General features: G+C 42.8%; 2 protein-coding genes across 4 annotated transcripts; one reads left to right on the forward strand and one right to left on the reverse strand.

Annotated features, from left to right (window-relative positions):
- Positions 1–1,492: 1,492 nt before the first annotated feature.
- LOC4347862 (potassium transporter 18-like) lies at positions 1,493–7,598 on the reverse strand. Of its 3 annotated transcripts, none has more exons than NM_001422945.1 (10): positions 7,196–7,598; positions 6,365–6,522; positions 5,808–6,033; positions 4,958–5,203; positions 4,491–4,541; positions 3,848–4,105; positions 3,710–3,762; positions 3,474–3,588; positions 3,102–3,356; positions 1,493–2,991 (listed from the first exon to the last, which is right to left on the reverse strand). In NM_001422945.1, exons 2-10 carry the CDS (start codon positions 6,479–6,481, stop codon positions 1,931–1,933), a joined length of 2,382 nt encoding a protein of 793 aa, NP_001409874.1. In that variant the 5' UTR covers positions 6,482–6,522; positions 7,196–7,598; the 3' UTR covers positions 1,493–1,930. The 3 variants fall into 3 exon arrangements, with proteins under 3 accessions (NP_001409874.1, NP_001409875.1, XP_015611273.1); XM_015755787.3 differs by having other exon boundaries at positions 1,814–2,991; positions 3,848–4,059; positions 7,196–7,482; NM_001422946.1 differs by lacking the exon at positions 4,958–5,203.
- A 3,275-nt stretch (positions 7,599–10,873) lies between these two features.
- Positions 10,874–16,401, forward strand: LOC9266663 (probable protein S-acyltransferase 19). Its single transcript, XM_015755792.3, has 9 exons — positions 10,874–11,072; positions 12,775–12,888; positions 12,983–13,384; positions 13,475–13,543; positions 13,623–13,694; positions 13,801–13,926; positions 14,489–14,569; positions 14,653–14,841; positions 14,978–16,401. Exons 1-9 carry the CDS (start codon positions 11,028–11,030, stop codon positions 15,980–15,982), a joined length of 2,103 nt encoding a protein of 700 aa, XP_015611278.1. The 5' UTR covers positions 10,874–11,027; the 3' UTR covers positions 15,983–16,401.
- The last annotated feature ends 305 nt before the right edge of the window (positions 16,402–16,706 follow it).

Below are 16,706 nucleotides of genomic sequence, written 5' to 3' on the forward strand. Positions count from 1 at the left end.
TTTTTAATAATCAAATTTTATAATATTAGAGGTACATCGACTCTGCTATGGTTTCAGTAAAATTTCAACATTAAGATTACATATTGGAATTGCACGTGGAGGTTGGGAATTGCGAAAACAGCCGAATAAGGAATTTACTCCCTCGCGCCGCTCTCACGCTGGCGGCTCAGGGGCGAAACCCTAGCCGCCCGCACCGTCACCCCCAATCGCCCCAGCCTCCTCGCCACCGTCGGAGCCCGCCGTCGAAAATCGCGCAGCCGGCCGGGAAGGTGGCAGCGGGGAAAACGCGCCGGCGGCGGAGCCTCTCCTCGACGTGGGAGGAGAAGCGGTGCTCGCTCGGTAGGAGGCGGCGGCTGGAGCGTCCGGCGGAGTGGATACACCGGAGGCAGATCCGGCCTCTCGGTGGTGGATCTGCTCCCCTCCCCTCCCCCGGCCAGATCAGGAGAGCTCACGGTAGCGCGACACGGCGGCAGCGGGCAACCGGCGGGAGCGATGGTGGCTGGCCGGCCGACAGTGGCAGCGCACCCGCGGAGGCGCAGCCGGTGACGGCGGAGGCCGGTGAGGCACGGCCGGTAGTGGAGGAGGTGGCCGCGGTACGTGGAGGCATAGCCGAGGTGCCGGTGCGGCACGACGAGGCTGGCCAGCGTGGAGGCGGCGGCTGGCGCAGCAGGAGGTGACGTTGGTGGAGGCGGAGCCCGATGAGGTGGCAACACTTGGAGACTAGCCGGTGGGGGGCGCCAGTGCAGTGGTGCCCACGCACTGACGAAGGTTTAGATGGCGGTGGAGCAATAGTGCATCTGTGGTAGACCAGCAAGTGGTGGACGACGGGTGAAAACCTAGCCTGGCCTTGGCCGGACCGGCAACGATGATGTTCGAGCGTCATTCCCCTCCTGAGGGCGTTGTCGTGCCGTCTCACCCCTCAAGGGTGGCTGTCGGGCGAAAGCTCAGTATCGGCTCTCTTTGAGACCTTGACGGACGGCGGCGGCGGTGTTTTGTCGCTTCTCTCCTTGAAGATGTCGTCTAGGCATCCCCTTGCCGACCCCCCCCCCTGAGCAATTGATGCAAGCACGCTTTAGATTTTCATCCTCTCGTGGTGGCCTCCTAGTTTTTACAAGTTGATCATGTCGAAGGCCCTAGGGGGGAGAGGTGTTCCATCTTCTCTCTCACCCTCTCTCCCTAAATCCTAAAGACTTGGATAGAGTTGGGCTTTGCGTTAATTGTAAGGGTCAGGTTTTGGGTGATCTCGGCTATGTTCCGTTGTTGGCTTAGCGGCGGTCGGTCACGCTTAGCGGCGGCCGGTCCGATGCTAGTCCTTCTCTTGGATGTGTGTGTTGACGCTGTCGGTGTGTGGGTGGTGGTATAATTTTTTCCTTTTTCCTGGTTACAACCTTTCAGGGTTGTAATCTTGTAATTTTTTTCCTGTTCTATCAATAGAACTTCGCACCGTCTAGTGTGAGTCGTTAAAAAAAAAAGATTACACATGGGCTATGAAAATGGCGCGCCAACGACCACACTTATTTTCTAGTACTAGTAATATGTAAAATGAGAAGGAATTAGGAATTTGCATCAGGAACCCTGAACCAATTAAGTTTATTCATTGGCTCCCCGGCTAGCAGCCAGTCGCTTGAACATGTCCAGCGTGCCGCCGGTTGCTGCCGTCGTGGTGCTCGACCGACGCCTCCCGCTTCACCACCGTGTTGCCTCGCCGTCCAAGCTTCACCTGCAGCCTCCCCTCGCCATGTTTATATAGAGTGATTTATTTCATATTAATCTATCTTCCAATTTTTTTTAAAAAAAATTATGACTATTTAGGTGGCATGCATAAAACGAGGGAATATCCCCTCGAGGGATGAAATCACTTTCCCAAGTCGGTCTGAATGATACAATCACATGCATGTTTAGTTTACAATCTAGTGCTACTAAGATTACATTACACGTAGAAAACCTGCCCAACATTGAGCATGCTCTCATGAGGCACATTGAAGATGGCACTGTTCTCCCTGCAGATCTTCCTCAGGAAAGCATACATGTAGTTGATGACAATCTTCTTGACGAACCCTGAATCCCTGCGAGCTCTGATCACCGTGTTCCCGAGGATGTGCACCACCCCGGCGTCCCTGCACGCGTTCAGGAACGCGATCTCGTCGCCGACGCTCTGGAACGCCATCTGCCCCGACGCCGGCATCACCTGGCTGCTGCCCGTGTCGTCGGACCTGGAGTTCACCGGCACAATGGAGTCATGGGTCGACGTGCAGCTCATCACCTCCATGACATTGTTGGTGCCGGTGGTGGTCACGCCGCCATTGCTGATCCCTGGGTTATTTGGGAGGCTCATCATCAGGGTGCTGTACTCGTCGGAGTCGCTGTACTCCTCCATCATGCTCTCCAGCCTCACGAACAGAATCAGGCTATCGAACAACATCTTCTCGAAGTCGTCATCCTTCTTGTGGATGTCCTTGTACCCGTACCGCGCCACGCACCGGAACATGTGGAAGTTCTTGGGGCCGATCCGCTTCACCAGGAACCTCTCATCCGGTGGCACGGTGTACACCGGGAGGTACTTGACGCAGACGAACACCAGCGTCGAGTGGATCGCCGGGAGGTTGGTGATGAAGTGCGAGAAGATGTGAGGAACACCGCTGGCGAGCTCGGTGTAGACCAGGCCAATGCCGGGGACCCTGACAAGGCCAAGGCTCGGACCAAGCCCCAGGATCCAGGCCATGGACACCTTGCTGTGCATCTCAAACTCGTACCGCTTCAGGGTGCCGTAGTGCCAGACATACATGATGATCATGAAGCCTGCCGCGAAAACCAGCGGAACCCATCCTCCCTGATCGATCTTGCGCACGACGGCCGAGAAGTAGGGGATCTCCACAAGCAATGACAGCACGGTGAAGGCGACGACCAGGGTCCAATGGCTTCGCCACACCAGCAGCATGATGGGGATCATCAGAAATGTTGTCACAAGCATAACCATGATCACAGCAGTACCTGTTTTACGCATGATTTTATAGTGTCAGTTAACAAGTAGAAAATCAGCCAGGCTTGAAGTTCTGCGTGGAGAGATGATATACGGGAAGATCTTAATTATCAGATGTTACCATATGCATTTGCAATCTGGGATTGGTTTTTGAACCCTGCAGTGACAGCTATGCAGAAAACCATGAGGATCCAGTTAATATCAGGGCTGTATATCTGGCCGAGATACTTCTTGGAAGTATGGATGATCTTCACTCGGGGAAAGCACCCTAGGGCAAGTGCTTGCTTGATAATCGAATATGTTGCAGATATAGTGGCCTGACTAGCAACTATTGCAGCTGCTGTTGCAACGGCAAATGCTGGCCAAAGTATAGGAGCTGTTGCAGAAAATCACTTGTCATTATGTATTCACATTCTTTAGAAAATACTATTTATATATTCATATTGATATTGCCGGTTGACAGGTTCCAGTGTTCAAATAGTCTGATTATTACCTGGAAGGGAGATATAGAAGGCATGGCTGACTTGGTTTGTGTTTGCAGCTATAAACGCAGCCTGACCAGTATATTGCAGAAGAAGGCATGGGAACACAACCACAGTGAAAGCAATCTGTATACAGGGGTAACAGGACTTTGTTAGCAAGACAGCAAACAGACAGATTTCTCTACCCATGTGACTACAATTGGTGACTATATATGTGTACAAATTTCCAGGTGACTATGTATGGTACCTGAATAGCTTGTACAGGAAAATACGAAAGGTCAGCAAACAATGCTTCTGTGCCTGCAGCATGAGCCAAAAAGCCAGTTCTGGTTATTGCCAGTTAAGAAAGGCCAAGCCACTCTATGAAATCAGGTTAGAAGTAAACCTGTTATGCTGAGCATAATTCCACCTAAAGAAGTCCAACTAGTCTTCCCTCGTTTAAAGTAACGATATACATAGACAGGATTGAAAGCCTTAAGAACTGAATGGTCATATTTGCAAATGTTTACAGCACCAAGAATCCCAATGAGTATGAACCAAACAAATACTATTGGTGCAAAGAGCCAGCTGACTTTATCAGTACCATAGTGCTGCATGCTGAACAGTCCAATCAATATCAGCACGGAGATAATTACAACCACATCTGATGAGGAAAACAAATTCAATTGTTCAGTTATCCACACATCGATCTAATTCTCCGCATTACTTGTTTGCAGGATCTGATTATAACACATAGAAACTATTTGCGCATACAGTATGACTTCAGGGCTCCTGGAACAAAAGGCAATGCTTCGATACGCGGTTATCATGTCAATCCTATCATTCGCATACACAGGACAGTATGAAAAATTACTAGAGGTTGCTATTTGCCAAATTTTCGTTCTATTGAAATATAAAAGCAACGGTCAATTTGACATACTGTAAAGACTGAGCTGCATGAGCAGCTGAATTTGAAAGAAAACACAGCAAATGTGAATACTGAGAAAACAGAAAATAACAGAGTAGTAACTTCAACATTTGATATGTACCATTTCTCATTCTGCCTTCTTCAACTTGTATTCCACCAGTCGCAGAAAGAACTGCAAATTATGAGTCAATCAGGAAAAAAAAGTTAGCAATGCAGATATGGAATAAAAAACATCACAATAGAGATGGTAAAAAGGGACAGTAATCTCAGAGCAGTGTGTAAGAGGATAACACTGGGAAGGGGCAATGCAGTTCGACCAACAAGATCAATGTTTTTCATCTTAAAGCAGAAAAAACAATGTGTTATTGCTGAGATAGCATCTAATTGCTATTAAAGGGTGCAATATGTCAAATTGACTTCCAGCATGCTTTTTTGTGGTGAATGTTTGCAGTGGTTAATGGGCAACGGACAGGATATTATGACGTTGCTGGTTTACTGTTTCTGTGAGAGCAACAGCTTCAGGTTCACCTAACAACACGTTTTTTTCAGAATCTGATACTAGAGCAATAATAAACATGGTGGTCTAACCTGATATGGCAGGAGTGAGTATTCCATCTCCAACAGCCATACAAGTTCCAAATAGTACAAGAATAAGAATTAAATTCTTTCTGAATTGGTGCCCCTCTAACCATCTTTGGATTTTGGCAGCAAGAGACTTTTCTTCATATGTGCGGCGACTGTATGTTGTTAGATCTTGATCGGTTCTATGTTGATTTGGAATAATATTTATCTTTGCATGACGGCAAAGCAGTGAATAAAGGGCAAATGTTCCTCCTGAAATTTCAGATAACCCACTAGGCTCAGTAGGTCGATATTCATAGTGGAAAATGCATACAGAAACAGAAAGAAATTTAGGAATAGCATTGAACTCCTAAGTTGGCTAAGAGTAACCTTGGCTGTGTATATCCATTTATGGATATAGAGGCCGGATTTCTATCCATTATCTAAAAAAAAAAGTAACCATTTGTCTTAGGACAAACGCCGCAAACTTATCTTAGGAGAAGTCTAGATCCTAAAGCAGGGACTTTACTATCATTTCCAATAAAGAAGTAGGAGTACTTAAACATGGAGATATTGCTAATTTATTTCAAAAGTGCAAATTGTATTTGTATGAAAAATTTCAGAATGTTAGTGCTTTCATTCAGGATGGCAATAATTGAAGCAGCTTCATGTCTCAAAGTGATATCGAGCATACAAGTTGATCTTTTCTTCTACATATAAGAACACATTGTCCAGAATTTCAGTTGTATGGCCATACCCTAAGTTCCTAATACCTACCACAATAGAATAAGACGCATCACATATGTACAATTTTGGGTCTTCAATAAATAATAACTCAAGAAAAAAAAACTTTCAAGGAAGCAAAACATACTCTTACCTTGGCCATTGTCATTTGCTCTCAAGACAATGAAAACATATTTAACAAGTGGAATGAGTGTAAGGGAGTAAATTATAAGAGAGAGTGCTCCAATAACTTGTTCTGTATCTTCTATTCCATGAGGAAAGATATTGTAGAAAACATATAGAGGTGATGTGCCTAAGTCTCCAAATACCACACCAAGGCTTTGGAAAGCTAGCCGTAGCAGTAAAATTGTTGGATAGGTCTGCATAAAGGAATTGGGGAAGAACAGTTAGCAAGAATACTTCAATGGTCCATTCGTGAAAAAAAATCAGAATCTGTATGCCATTAAAATGTATCCTAGGCAACATCTAAAATCAACTGAACTAGTATCACCAACATCCAAGGCAATTATCAGAGAAATTAATGAATGATGAAAAATATTGACACTTCACTAAAAGTTAAAGCACCAAATTCTTTGTTAAAACAAGGGTCCCGTTTTCTCCTTAAAATGGAACACCTTCTTCTTTATATAAAACGTTAGTAATGGCTTGACCGTTTGAAAAAAAAAAGACATATTCTTATATGACAATCACCTTTTCTCTGTACATATTCCTGAGTCTTCCAGCCTCTGCATCCATGGGTTGATCAAGATTCCTTTCCAGCTCCCACATTGCCCCCTTACGGGAATACTCATTTGTTCTGGTCTCCATGGGTTCAGACTTCAGATCAATCAACAGTAGTTTTTTACAAGCTGCAGGCATCAAGAACTACCTTAGTTTAACTGTATCTAATATTTCTCGTCTTGCAAAGAAAATACCTCCAAGTGAACAGCAAAATACATTGTGGTTACTGCCTAAATAGCAACTAACAAGATATATGGTTCTAAAAGGACCAATCAGAATACCAGGACGGTTGGTAGCCATAGCACACCAGCAAAACACAAGAATTCCTTCTTTTCTGGCTACACAGTGGATTAAAATTTAAAAACCAGGAGGAGGAATCAGGAAACAAACACGGCCCAATTTTGAAAGATGGTGTATTTATTAATTACGAACCTGAACTAAATAGCCAACTTTTTTTTAGATAAAGGAACTAAATAGCCAACTGCAAGTAGGATACTAATTCCTGAACCCGTAAGACGTCTAACTTTCAAGAACACGAAACTCACAACTCATGCATAATTCACATGGAGGCACTAAATTTCGATGATAATCACGCATAGTTGTGGAAATCACACAGCCCATTATTTCACTTCAAAACCAACACGGGTGGTTAACAAAAAGGCTGTCTCAAGATTAATTCCGATGCACATTATTCAGAGGATTACCAATAGTACTAGCAAAGGGATGACAGAAAAGATTGAAAAGGCTCGAAAGTACATGCCATTCTCGCGGCAGAATTAGTGATAATCGGAAGATGCTAACCTTGCAACTCTCCGCATGCGAAGAGGCGAGAAATTCTCTGGGGTTCGAAGCTTCACGGGCTCACACAAAACAGGCCGGCGAGATCAAAACTTCTCCCCAGAACAGCAATCCTCCGAAACCATCGGCAAAAGGGGGATTTTTTACCACAATTTCCTACTCACCACTTTGTAGATTCGCCGGACAGGTCCGTCCTTGGGGATCATCAAGAACACATCACCCATACGCTGGCTTGTGGATATGAGGAAGAGATGGTGAGATGTTAGGAATTCGCGTGGGAGCATTATTCCGGACAGGGATGTGTGCTCGGGGGAGAAAAGATTGGATTTTTTCTCTCCGGAGAATTTCTTCACGGTTTTCTTCTGGGTGGAGTGGGGAGAAATTGCTAGATTTGGCACCATTTGGTTGGCCTTTAGAAATTTTGGAGCCAATAATTGAGGAGCGGCGAAAGCTAATGACTCTGCCTAATGCGCTCTTGGAAAGATTAGTTGTCCATGTCATGGCATTAAGATTTTCTTTTCTTTTTCAATTAAATCAGCATGTGTTTGATGCTGTCATGGAGTCTAATGATGATGTTAGCTGCAATGATACCGATGTACTCGAGTATACAATTGGTAAAAGATCCTGCATGATTGCATTAGAGCAAATTTAATAGTACAACCCACTACTAGCTTCGAATTATCTATAACTAATCTAATAACCAATTTATACAATACTTATTAATATATGGTCTCATCTGCCATACACACTGTGTCTTGAAGTTCGTGCTGCAGCTGGCTACAGATCTATATCCCGCTGCTCTACGCTATCATCTTTTATCTTATTAAAATATGTTTATAGCTAACTAATAGTCTGCTATTATACTGCTCTTAGATCACTAGAATATTTAGATTATGAGCTGCCGCAACTGTATTGTTTACTCGCCATGACGGAGCAGAAAAAGGAAAAATTAAAAAAAAATAACTGAATGTTCCTACCTCTCCATCAATTAAAAAAAACTTATTTTTTTACCTCAAACAATTATTGGTAAAAGACGAATATGCTCTCCTTAAAATTTACATGCTTGCTTCTACGTTCGCATGTCTCATTAAACTTTTAAGCATTTCTAAGCTCTCAATTCTCATTACTAATATTTGCACCTAATAATTAGAGCTTGGGCGATGGTCTCTAACCGAGGAGGAAAAAACGAGAATAATACAGAGGCCAAGAGACCCCTTATTACCAGTATCTAAAAATAAGATTTTTGTGGGATAAATACTTTATTAAATAACAATAAGATCTGTGGGACAGAGGGAGCAGAAGGTAGTGGTGATTAAACCAGTCACTAAATTGTTGTATGGAGCACGAATGTGACTGTGAGCAAAATGCTCGTGGCACACACAAAAAGATAACCGTGAAAAGGAGAGTAAAAAATATTGCCTTCAACGACAGCAACAACCTGACCGAAATTTGGCTCCGGAAACACGTGGACCATGTTACTGATGACTGATGACAGACCTAAATGCCTAACTCCATTTATATCTCTTACCTTTTCTTCCAAATTAGGAAGACATGTGAAGAAAACCTTTCAAAATTAAGGGGATGTTTAGTTAGGTGCTACACATTACTATACCACATGTTAGATATGGCACAGATTGTTAGCTTAGCGTTTGTTTGCTTGATTTTCTTGTTTCATGAACCTACATGTCATATACTCATTTTCTAGCCAAGCATCGTTACACTTGTGGCCACACTTTATTTGCTATGTCACACAAACATCAAATTGAGTTATGGCAATGTTAGGCAACAACCAAACATGCAGATTTCTTTGGAAAACTCAGACCATTACCATCATCAGCATTAGGTTTCTTTGGAACCTTTAATTCTTAACAGACAGAAACAGCGAATAATACAATATTAAAGTGCCAGCATATCACCTCAAATCCAATAAACCAAACAAAACATAGAAAAACTACATGAATGGCTATTTGAATGTAGCATAAAAAACACAGTGAATCAGGAGAGATGCAAATGATTTTTTTTCCCGAAGGAACTCTATAAGATTTTTTTATAGCTATTCCGTTGACAACATAGAATTTTTCTTAGAATTATATTTCTCCATAATCCCTTCAAGTTCCCAATGTTTCGAAGGAGCTCTCATTCAAGGATGTTTATTTCTTAAGAAAAATCCAAACATGAACTAAAACACTTTTTAGTCACTGTCACATCGGATGTTTGAACGCTAATTTGGAGTATTAAATATAGACTAATATAAAAACTAATTTCATAACTGAGAGCTAATCTGTGAGACGAATTTTTTAAACCTAATTAATCTATAATTATCAAAAGTTTATTGTAGCATCATATTGTCAAATCATGGCGTAATTAGGCTCAAAAGATTCGTCTCGCGAATTAGTCCAAGATCATAGAATGGATTTTGTAATTAGTCTATATTTAATACTCTAAATAAATATCTAAATATTATATGTGACAGAGACTTGAATAAACAGCCCGCTAGACAACCTACTCCTGTCCAAACCAAACTTGGCCTGAATTTCGGTCCAAAAATCGTCAAGCGGCGCCAGGACAGCGCTATTGTACAGTTCAGGCAATTTAGGATGGACGTATGTGTGGATGACGATGGGACCCACACATCTCTTACCTAGCTGCAAGGGGCATGGGACCAATGAACCATGATGATACTAGTACTACTCCCTAGCAGTACCAGGCTGGTCTAATTGAGGGCATGCTATTGCTAGGCCACTTGATCATTAACAATTTAACATTCTTGTGCTCAACAACTGGGAATCTTCCAAATCCTCTAGTAACTTATCAAGAACCAGAAATTTGTAACTATCGTACTAATGGAGGTTGGTTCTATTTCTTTTGGCAGGATTCCTGTTCCCTACAGCTGTTTTCCTTGGTAAATCTTCACCACTTGCTGAGTTTGGTGTGCAGCCAATTTTATAAATCAACAAATTGCAATGCATTGATAGGGCAAAGCATGGCACTGATGATGAACAAAGACAGCTCCTTAACCATGACATGTCAACCGTTGATTATTTGATTGGTACCAGTGTGCTTCATGAGAATGCACGGCTTAGGAGTCAAGGAGGGTGGTTTTCTCAGTTTTCGCTAAGAATATTTGAAAACAGTTGACTCCCGATAAAATCCACTCAAATTTTATCAAAAAGTTTAAAATTTGGTTTGGACCTTTTTGAACATGATCATATAAACCAAACAGTTTGCCTGGAGTTAAGACCTTTTGACCTGAACTGTTTGCCTCAGTTGAGTTAGGGTGTGTTTAGTTCACGTAAAAATTAAAAGTTTGATTGAAATTAAAACAATGTGATGGAAAAGTTATAAGTTTTTATGTGTATGAAAGTTTTGATGTGATAGAAAAGTTGGAAGTTTGAAAAAAAAGTTTAAAACTAGAAGGGCTTGGTTAAACACAGCAGAGAGGTGAGGTGAGGTCACTCCTCCATTGGATCCCTGAAATCACCACCTATTCACCACCGGAGGCCTAGCCTTAATTGACTCAATTAATCTTCCCCAACAAACCAAACACTGAAAAAGGCAACAGAAATCAAGAAAGGAAGCAGAGAGAGAGAGAGAGAGAGAGAGAGAGAGAGAGAGAGAGAGAGAGAGGAGGAGGAGGAGGGAGGGGGTTTTAATGAAAAATCTGCCCTTTTTCTCCTTCCTACTATTACTCCTCCTGAACTACCCAACCCCTTGAGGAGGAGGAGGAGGAGCAGAAAGCACCAGTCTTTCTCTTTCTCTTTCCCTTTTGCTGCTGCCGGCGAAGACGGCGGCGATCTGAGCGCCGGGTTGACGGCGGCGCCGCGGGGGAGGCGCCATGGCGAGGAAGCACGGATGGCAGCTCCCCGCCCACACCTTGCAGGTGACTGCACCCGCCAATCTCTCTCTCTTCCTTGCCGCTTCGGGTTCTTGCATCGGTGTAACAAAGTCTGGTCTTCCCTTGTTTTTTTCTTTCTTTTTTGATTTGATCCTGGGCGTGCATCTGTAGTAGCCGTAGGAATTAGTTCGTCGTGGAATTTCGTCCCTGTGACTCGGCGCTGCAAGAAATTCACAATCTTTTTTAGTGTATTCTGAAGATCTGTCGAGTACAGTCTGTACAGAGTTGAAGACGAGTGATTTTGATTCCTATTCCCCCCCTAATTCTCTTGTGTTTACTTGTGTGGAGATGAACAAGTAGCGTGGTCTCATAAGGAATTGAGTCTAGATGCAATGCCTGAGAAATGGCTGGGATTTTTGCGAATTATGTCTCTTGTGTTAGATTTGTTAGGATTCTCCCATTAGGGTTGGAACGTTTTAACTCAGTAAAGCAGGAATGTGTCTTGAGCCTAAAATGTGAAGTGTAAGACCGTTTTGCTATATTATCTTCTTATTATTGACTATGAGTGAATGAATGCATGCAGAAAGTTGCATAATTTGCTCTATTCCTGCATCACGCAATTGGTTATTTTTGTGTGTCTTGAGCCTGGGGGAGGCTGGAGGAATGATTTTATATGAGGGTAGGAAGAACGTTTTGCTTCCGTACATGCTTAAGTTCTCCTTGATGGTGATTTGGCGAGACAAATATATGTTCAAATGGGATCGATTATAGTGGGTTAAACATGCTGCAAATTTTATTGTTGCTTTTGGGTTGTAATTCAATGATGCAATGTTTCGCCAATTTTTTCTTGTGTTGCCTTGTAGAATTGCTAGCTCAGTAGCACCTAAGTATCTTCTGGGAAACCATGGAAAAATAAACTTCCAAAACTGTTTCCGCGAGTTCTTCAAAGCATCATATCGCACGTTTGGAACATATGCATGTAGGTAATTAGGTAGTAGTCGCACGGACTACGTACATGTTAAAAGTGTCCGTTCTTTGTGTGGTGAAAGGTCACCTGTCGAAAATTCCATGTTAGGTAAACTTTCTTAGCATAGGCAATTTTTCCATCTAAAGTAATATTTAGATTGCTATTGCTGTAGTTATGTGATTGGTTCGTGGCTTGCTTCTGTTTTCAACAAGGGTACCTAGTTAATTGTCTCTTCCAGACAACATTGCCATGCCATCTTATCATCTACATTCGTATGTTACTAGCTAGTGTCTGGTCAGATGTATTCTTGCCTTTTGCATATCTTTGAGAATTGAGAATGACTTGAATAATCTTGCACCTGTAGCCTTGACACATCATCATGGGTTTTAGACCATGTTAACAGGGAAGTTCAAATTTTGCTTATTCTCATAATGTTATACTCAACCCATGCATTAGTCTCAGATCTATTGCAAATAAAACACATAAGTAATTAACAGATAAGAAATACAGTGATGTTGCCAGGGCTTGACACTTGTGGTCTCTAATATATCCATTAGTCCTTTTTCTTTCATTTTTGGGTACTCTTAAAACACTATTTCCCTCAAGTTGTATTATTTTCTGGGGAACTGAAAATTTTACTCATAGGCGTTATGCAGTAACCGTTGTGTTTTCCTGCACCATGTACTATGGTCTTCAAACAGCTCCAAACTGCACCAGCGTCTGTTCTTGTTTCTTCAATAGTTTATAACTGATTTATACTATCCTTTTGAGTTTTGGCAGATTGTTGCAATTGTGGTATTCTTCCTTCTGGTGGTCGCGTTCTATGCGTTCTTTGCACCATTTCTTGGAAAGCAAATCCTTGAGTATGTTGCTATAGGTGTTTATACCCCTGTGGTAAGCCTGCCGAATGGTCTTTATTTATGTCCCTCATATCTGAAAAGGGTTATCTTGTGGTATCATGAAACATTTCTCTATACACCACTTTCAGGCATTTGCTGTTTTCATCCTTTACATCCGGTGCACTAGCATTAACCCTGCTGATCCTGGGATCATGTCAAAGTTTGAGGATGGCTTTATTAATGTACCAGCCAACAGTGATGGGCTGCAAGGCATAAATTTGCCCCAGAAAGGCAATAGCACAATCGGCACACAGTCTCCAACATCTACTTGTAGAAGCTCTCTTGATGGTCATTCTAATCAGCGAGGTTTGTCTACAAGGGACGCAAACGTAAATCTGAGCTCACAGCTGCCGAAAAAAAGATCAAGCTGTTACTTTCTTGGTGGGCTTCTGTGTGCTTTATTTGTCATGGAGGATTGCCGGAAGCCTGATGAGTCAGAACAAGCAGCTAATGGTGAAGAAGCTTTGTTTTGCACATTATGCAATGCCGAGGTATGTTGATCTATCTTCTGGGGATGCATCATTCAGTAAACTTATTTGATTTTTGTGTTATAACTCTTGTTATACAAAATTATTTGGCAGGTTCGCAAATTCAGTAAACACTGCAGAAGTTGTGACAAATGTGTTGATGGATTTGATCATCATTGTCGGGTAAAATTTTCTTGTACTTTCTTGGGATGCAATCTTGCAACGTTAAATTTTGGATAGCTGATATGGATGTCTTTGGCAGTGGCTAAATAACTGTGTTGGACGGAAGAACTATTTCACGTTCATTTCACTTATGGCAATCAGTTTATTCTGGGTTTGTAATGCTGACTTGTTTATATCCTTTTCTAAGTTGTTATACAGGTGTTGTAGAGTGTTTCTTTTCTTGAATTGTTCTGAATATTTAGCCTCTTGTGTGACAGCTTGCAATTGAATTTGGAGTGGGCATTGCTGTTATTGTACTATGCTTTGTTGATAAGAATGCATTGAGCAACATTCAGGACAAGCTTGGGAATGGCATGACTCGTGCTCCATTTGCTGTTATAGTGGTAAGTATCATACGATTTTTTATCCTGTAGCTTTTAGTGTTTATGAATCTCCTCTTGGTTATAAGGAGTCATCTGTAGAAGCATCTTTCCACTGATATCTGATGACTGATGAGCTACCACAACTTAGCGACTAAATAGAACTACAAGTGATGTGCGCAATTGCTTCACAAACCCCATTCTTAGCACCTCATCGTTATAGCTTACAGTGAAGGAGAGGAATGTGATGGTGAGCCGGTGACACCAGAACCAAACATGCATCTGAATCACCTCACATCCTCTTTTTCACTGCACAAGGATAGGCCACAGTGAGGTGTGAAAACTGGGTTTGTGAAATTACTGTGTCGTCTGCACATAACTTCTGTGAATGTATTTAATTTTAGGAATCTCTAATTTTTTACAGCATTTTATGTCTTGTTAGCTCTTCTATCTGTTATTCCCTTCACTTGTTGAAACGCATATTTGCATATTGGATGTATATTGAGCAATACTTACCGGTTCTTAATTTTTAATATTGCTTTTTTTTTGCTGATAATTAACTGAATAGGAAATTTCTTATGTGCAGGGTTTATTTACACTTCTTTCGTTAGTTGCCTGCATACCTTTAGGGGAACTTTTCTTCTTCCACATGATACTGATAAGAAAGGTTTGCTTCAGGATTCTTAAATGGAAATGTAACACATATCCAATTGATATACATTCTCAACTATGTCGCTTGTGTATATTCAGGGGATCACAACCTACGACTATGTTGTGGCAATGAGAGCTATGAGCGAGGCAGCACCAGAGGATGATGAAGAAGCACATATCACCTACTCACCATCAAATTCAGCAACAACAGGATTCAGTGTTGGAAGCTCACTTGGCCTCCACCACAAGGGTGCTTGGTGCACACCTCCAAGAATATTTATTGATCAGGTGAGCCTGCATTTTTCAAATCGCAATTATGTGGAAGTTAAATTACAGCTCCAAAGCTGGAATACAATATAATTATGATATTGTAAGCACTTTCTGAAGCCCTGCTAAATTTAATTGTGCTGAAACTTTCCACTAGGATGAAGTGATTCCACATTTGGACCCTGGGATGGTACCTTCAACGGTTGATCCTGATGCTGCTGGATATGCCGAAAGAGCAAACAAATCTAAGAAGCCTGTCAAAATCAGTGCCCGGAGCCTTGCAAAGCTAGATAGAAATGAGGTTATGAAAGCTGCAGCAAAAGCTCGGGCATCATCCTCTGTTCTCCGACCAGTAGACGCTCGCCGTGGTCATGAAGGTGATCTTAGCTCCAGCGGAAATGCCAGTGTTAGGAGTAGCATGAGTGTTGACTACAGCGGCACAAAGGAATCAAGAGGTGAGATGAGACTGTCTCCTCTTCAGAACTCATACCCCCAAAGCCTTGCAAGCCAGGATGACTACGAGACTGGCACACAGACTGCAAGCAGTTTGAGCAGCCCGGTTCACATCCACAAGCTTGCCTCTCATTCTCAGTTTCATGCACCTCCTCATCAACCTCCACCCCCTGAAAGGCCTGTGCCGGGGATAGTGCCAGGGATAGTGCGGCCGCCTGTTCCTACCACACAGATAACCAACCCAATGTTCCAGTCAGCCACATCTTATGTTCGGGAGAACCGGAGAGCCTCTGTTGTCTGGGACCAGGAGGCTGGTCGGTATGTTTCAGTGCCTGCGCAGACAAGGGCAGTTCCTGGTCTTGATCTGCCAGCAAGAACCCCGCGTTTCTTGGCAAATCCAACTGGTGAGTCAAGCAACCATGGGAAAAATCTTGCACCTGCAAACGCTTCTTCCTCGGCAATATCATCAGGGCAGCCATCTGAGAGATTGACGTACACTGGGCAGTCGATATTCTTTGGCGGGCCAATTCTGAGCACCTCAGGTACGAACGCTCAGAGGAGCGAAGCGGGCACAAGAGCACGACCTGATGGAAGTAGTGATCCTCCTAATGCCTTCCAGCGTGATACCCGGGGCGAGAGAGCACGCACGGGCTCCTTCCCGGTGTTTGCTCCTGGGACTTTTCAGAAGAACCCACCATTTGACAAGTGATTTCCTGTTCTTGATGTCATCTCTGCTCAAGAGCTTCCATGACAATAGAATGAATGATGCATCTGCACTTGGATAGTTCAGATCAGTTGAAGAGGCTGCCTCTTCTGGTGCAGCCACAAGAAGTAGCAAAAAACAGAGAGAGAGAGGATGATTTTTAGAATACTTTAGAGAAGGTTGCTCAAGGACTAACTTTGTTCAATGTTCAGAGAGTGACATTCACTGACTGGTGCGCGTGTGTTTTGTTTGCGTGCGTGTTAGGAATTCAGAAATTTGATTCGTGACAGGTGGTAGGAGAGCTAATTGTTCCTGATATGAAATGTTGATCATCTCCCTCCAGTTGGGCTTCGTGCGCGCTGGAGATGTTTGGAGTGTTCTTTGCAGTTGCTGTTTATTCATCTTGGCCAAGTGCCTGTCCCTTCTGTCTACGGCTCAAATTTCTGATATGTAGCACTCCTCTCTTCTAAAATCCATGCAATTTTAGGAGTCAGATTTTGTCAATTACCTCGTTTTTTTTATTAACCTTAATCTCTATGCTGAATGGTCCAGAAATCTTCATAATTTGGAACCGATAGAGTAGTAGTTCATTCTGTGCGTGAGAAAAATGTTCATTCTGTGCGTGGTTTACAATTTACGCGCCAGACCGAACGAGAGAGGGCTAAAGTTTGAAAGTGAGCCGGCATAACTTCAGATCGTAGATTCAGGCTTGGATTTAAAATTTATATGT

Source organism: Oryza sativa, chromosome 9 (genome assembly GCF_034140825.1).
Source record: "Oryza sativa Japonica Group chromosome 9, ASM3414082v1".
In the NCBI taxonomy this organism is placed as follows: domain Eukaryota; kingdom Viridiplantae; phylum Streptophyta; class Magnoliopsida; order Poales; family Poaceae; genus Oryza; species Oryza sativa.

What these genes read in the sequence shown, in the direction of transcription:
- LOC9266663 (XM_015755792.3), top strand. Translation starts at nt 11,028, where the DNA reads ATGGCGAGGAAGCACGGATGGCAGCTCCCCGCCCACACCTTGCAG. An exon ending in GCACATTATGCAATGCCGAG is followed by an intron (nt 13,385 to 13,474) that starts GTATGTTGATCT and finishes ATTATTTGGCAG; the next exon opens with GTTCGCAAATTCAGTAAACA. An exon ending in GATTTGATCATCATTGTCGG is followed by an intron (nt 13,544 to 13,622) that starts GTAAAATTTTCT and finishes TGTCTTTGGCAG; the next exon opens with TGGCTAAATAACTGTGTTGG.
- LOC4347862 (NM_001422945.1), bottom strand. Translation starts at nt 6,481, where the DNA reads ATGGAGACCAGAACAAATGAGTATTCCCGTAAGGGGGCAATGTGGGAG. An exon ending in AGAAGGCAGAATGAGAAATG is followed by an intron (nt 4,106 to 4,490) that starts GTACATATCAAA and finishes TTTCCTCATCAG; the next exon opens with ATGTGGTTGTAATTATCTCC. An exon ending in CCAGATTGCAAATGCATATG is followed by an intron (nt 2,992 to 3,101) that starts GTAACATCTGAT and finishes TGCGTAAAACAG; the next exon opens with GTACTGCTGTGATCATGGTT.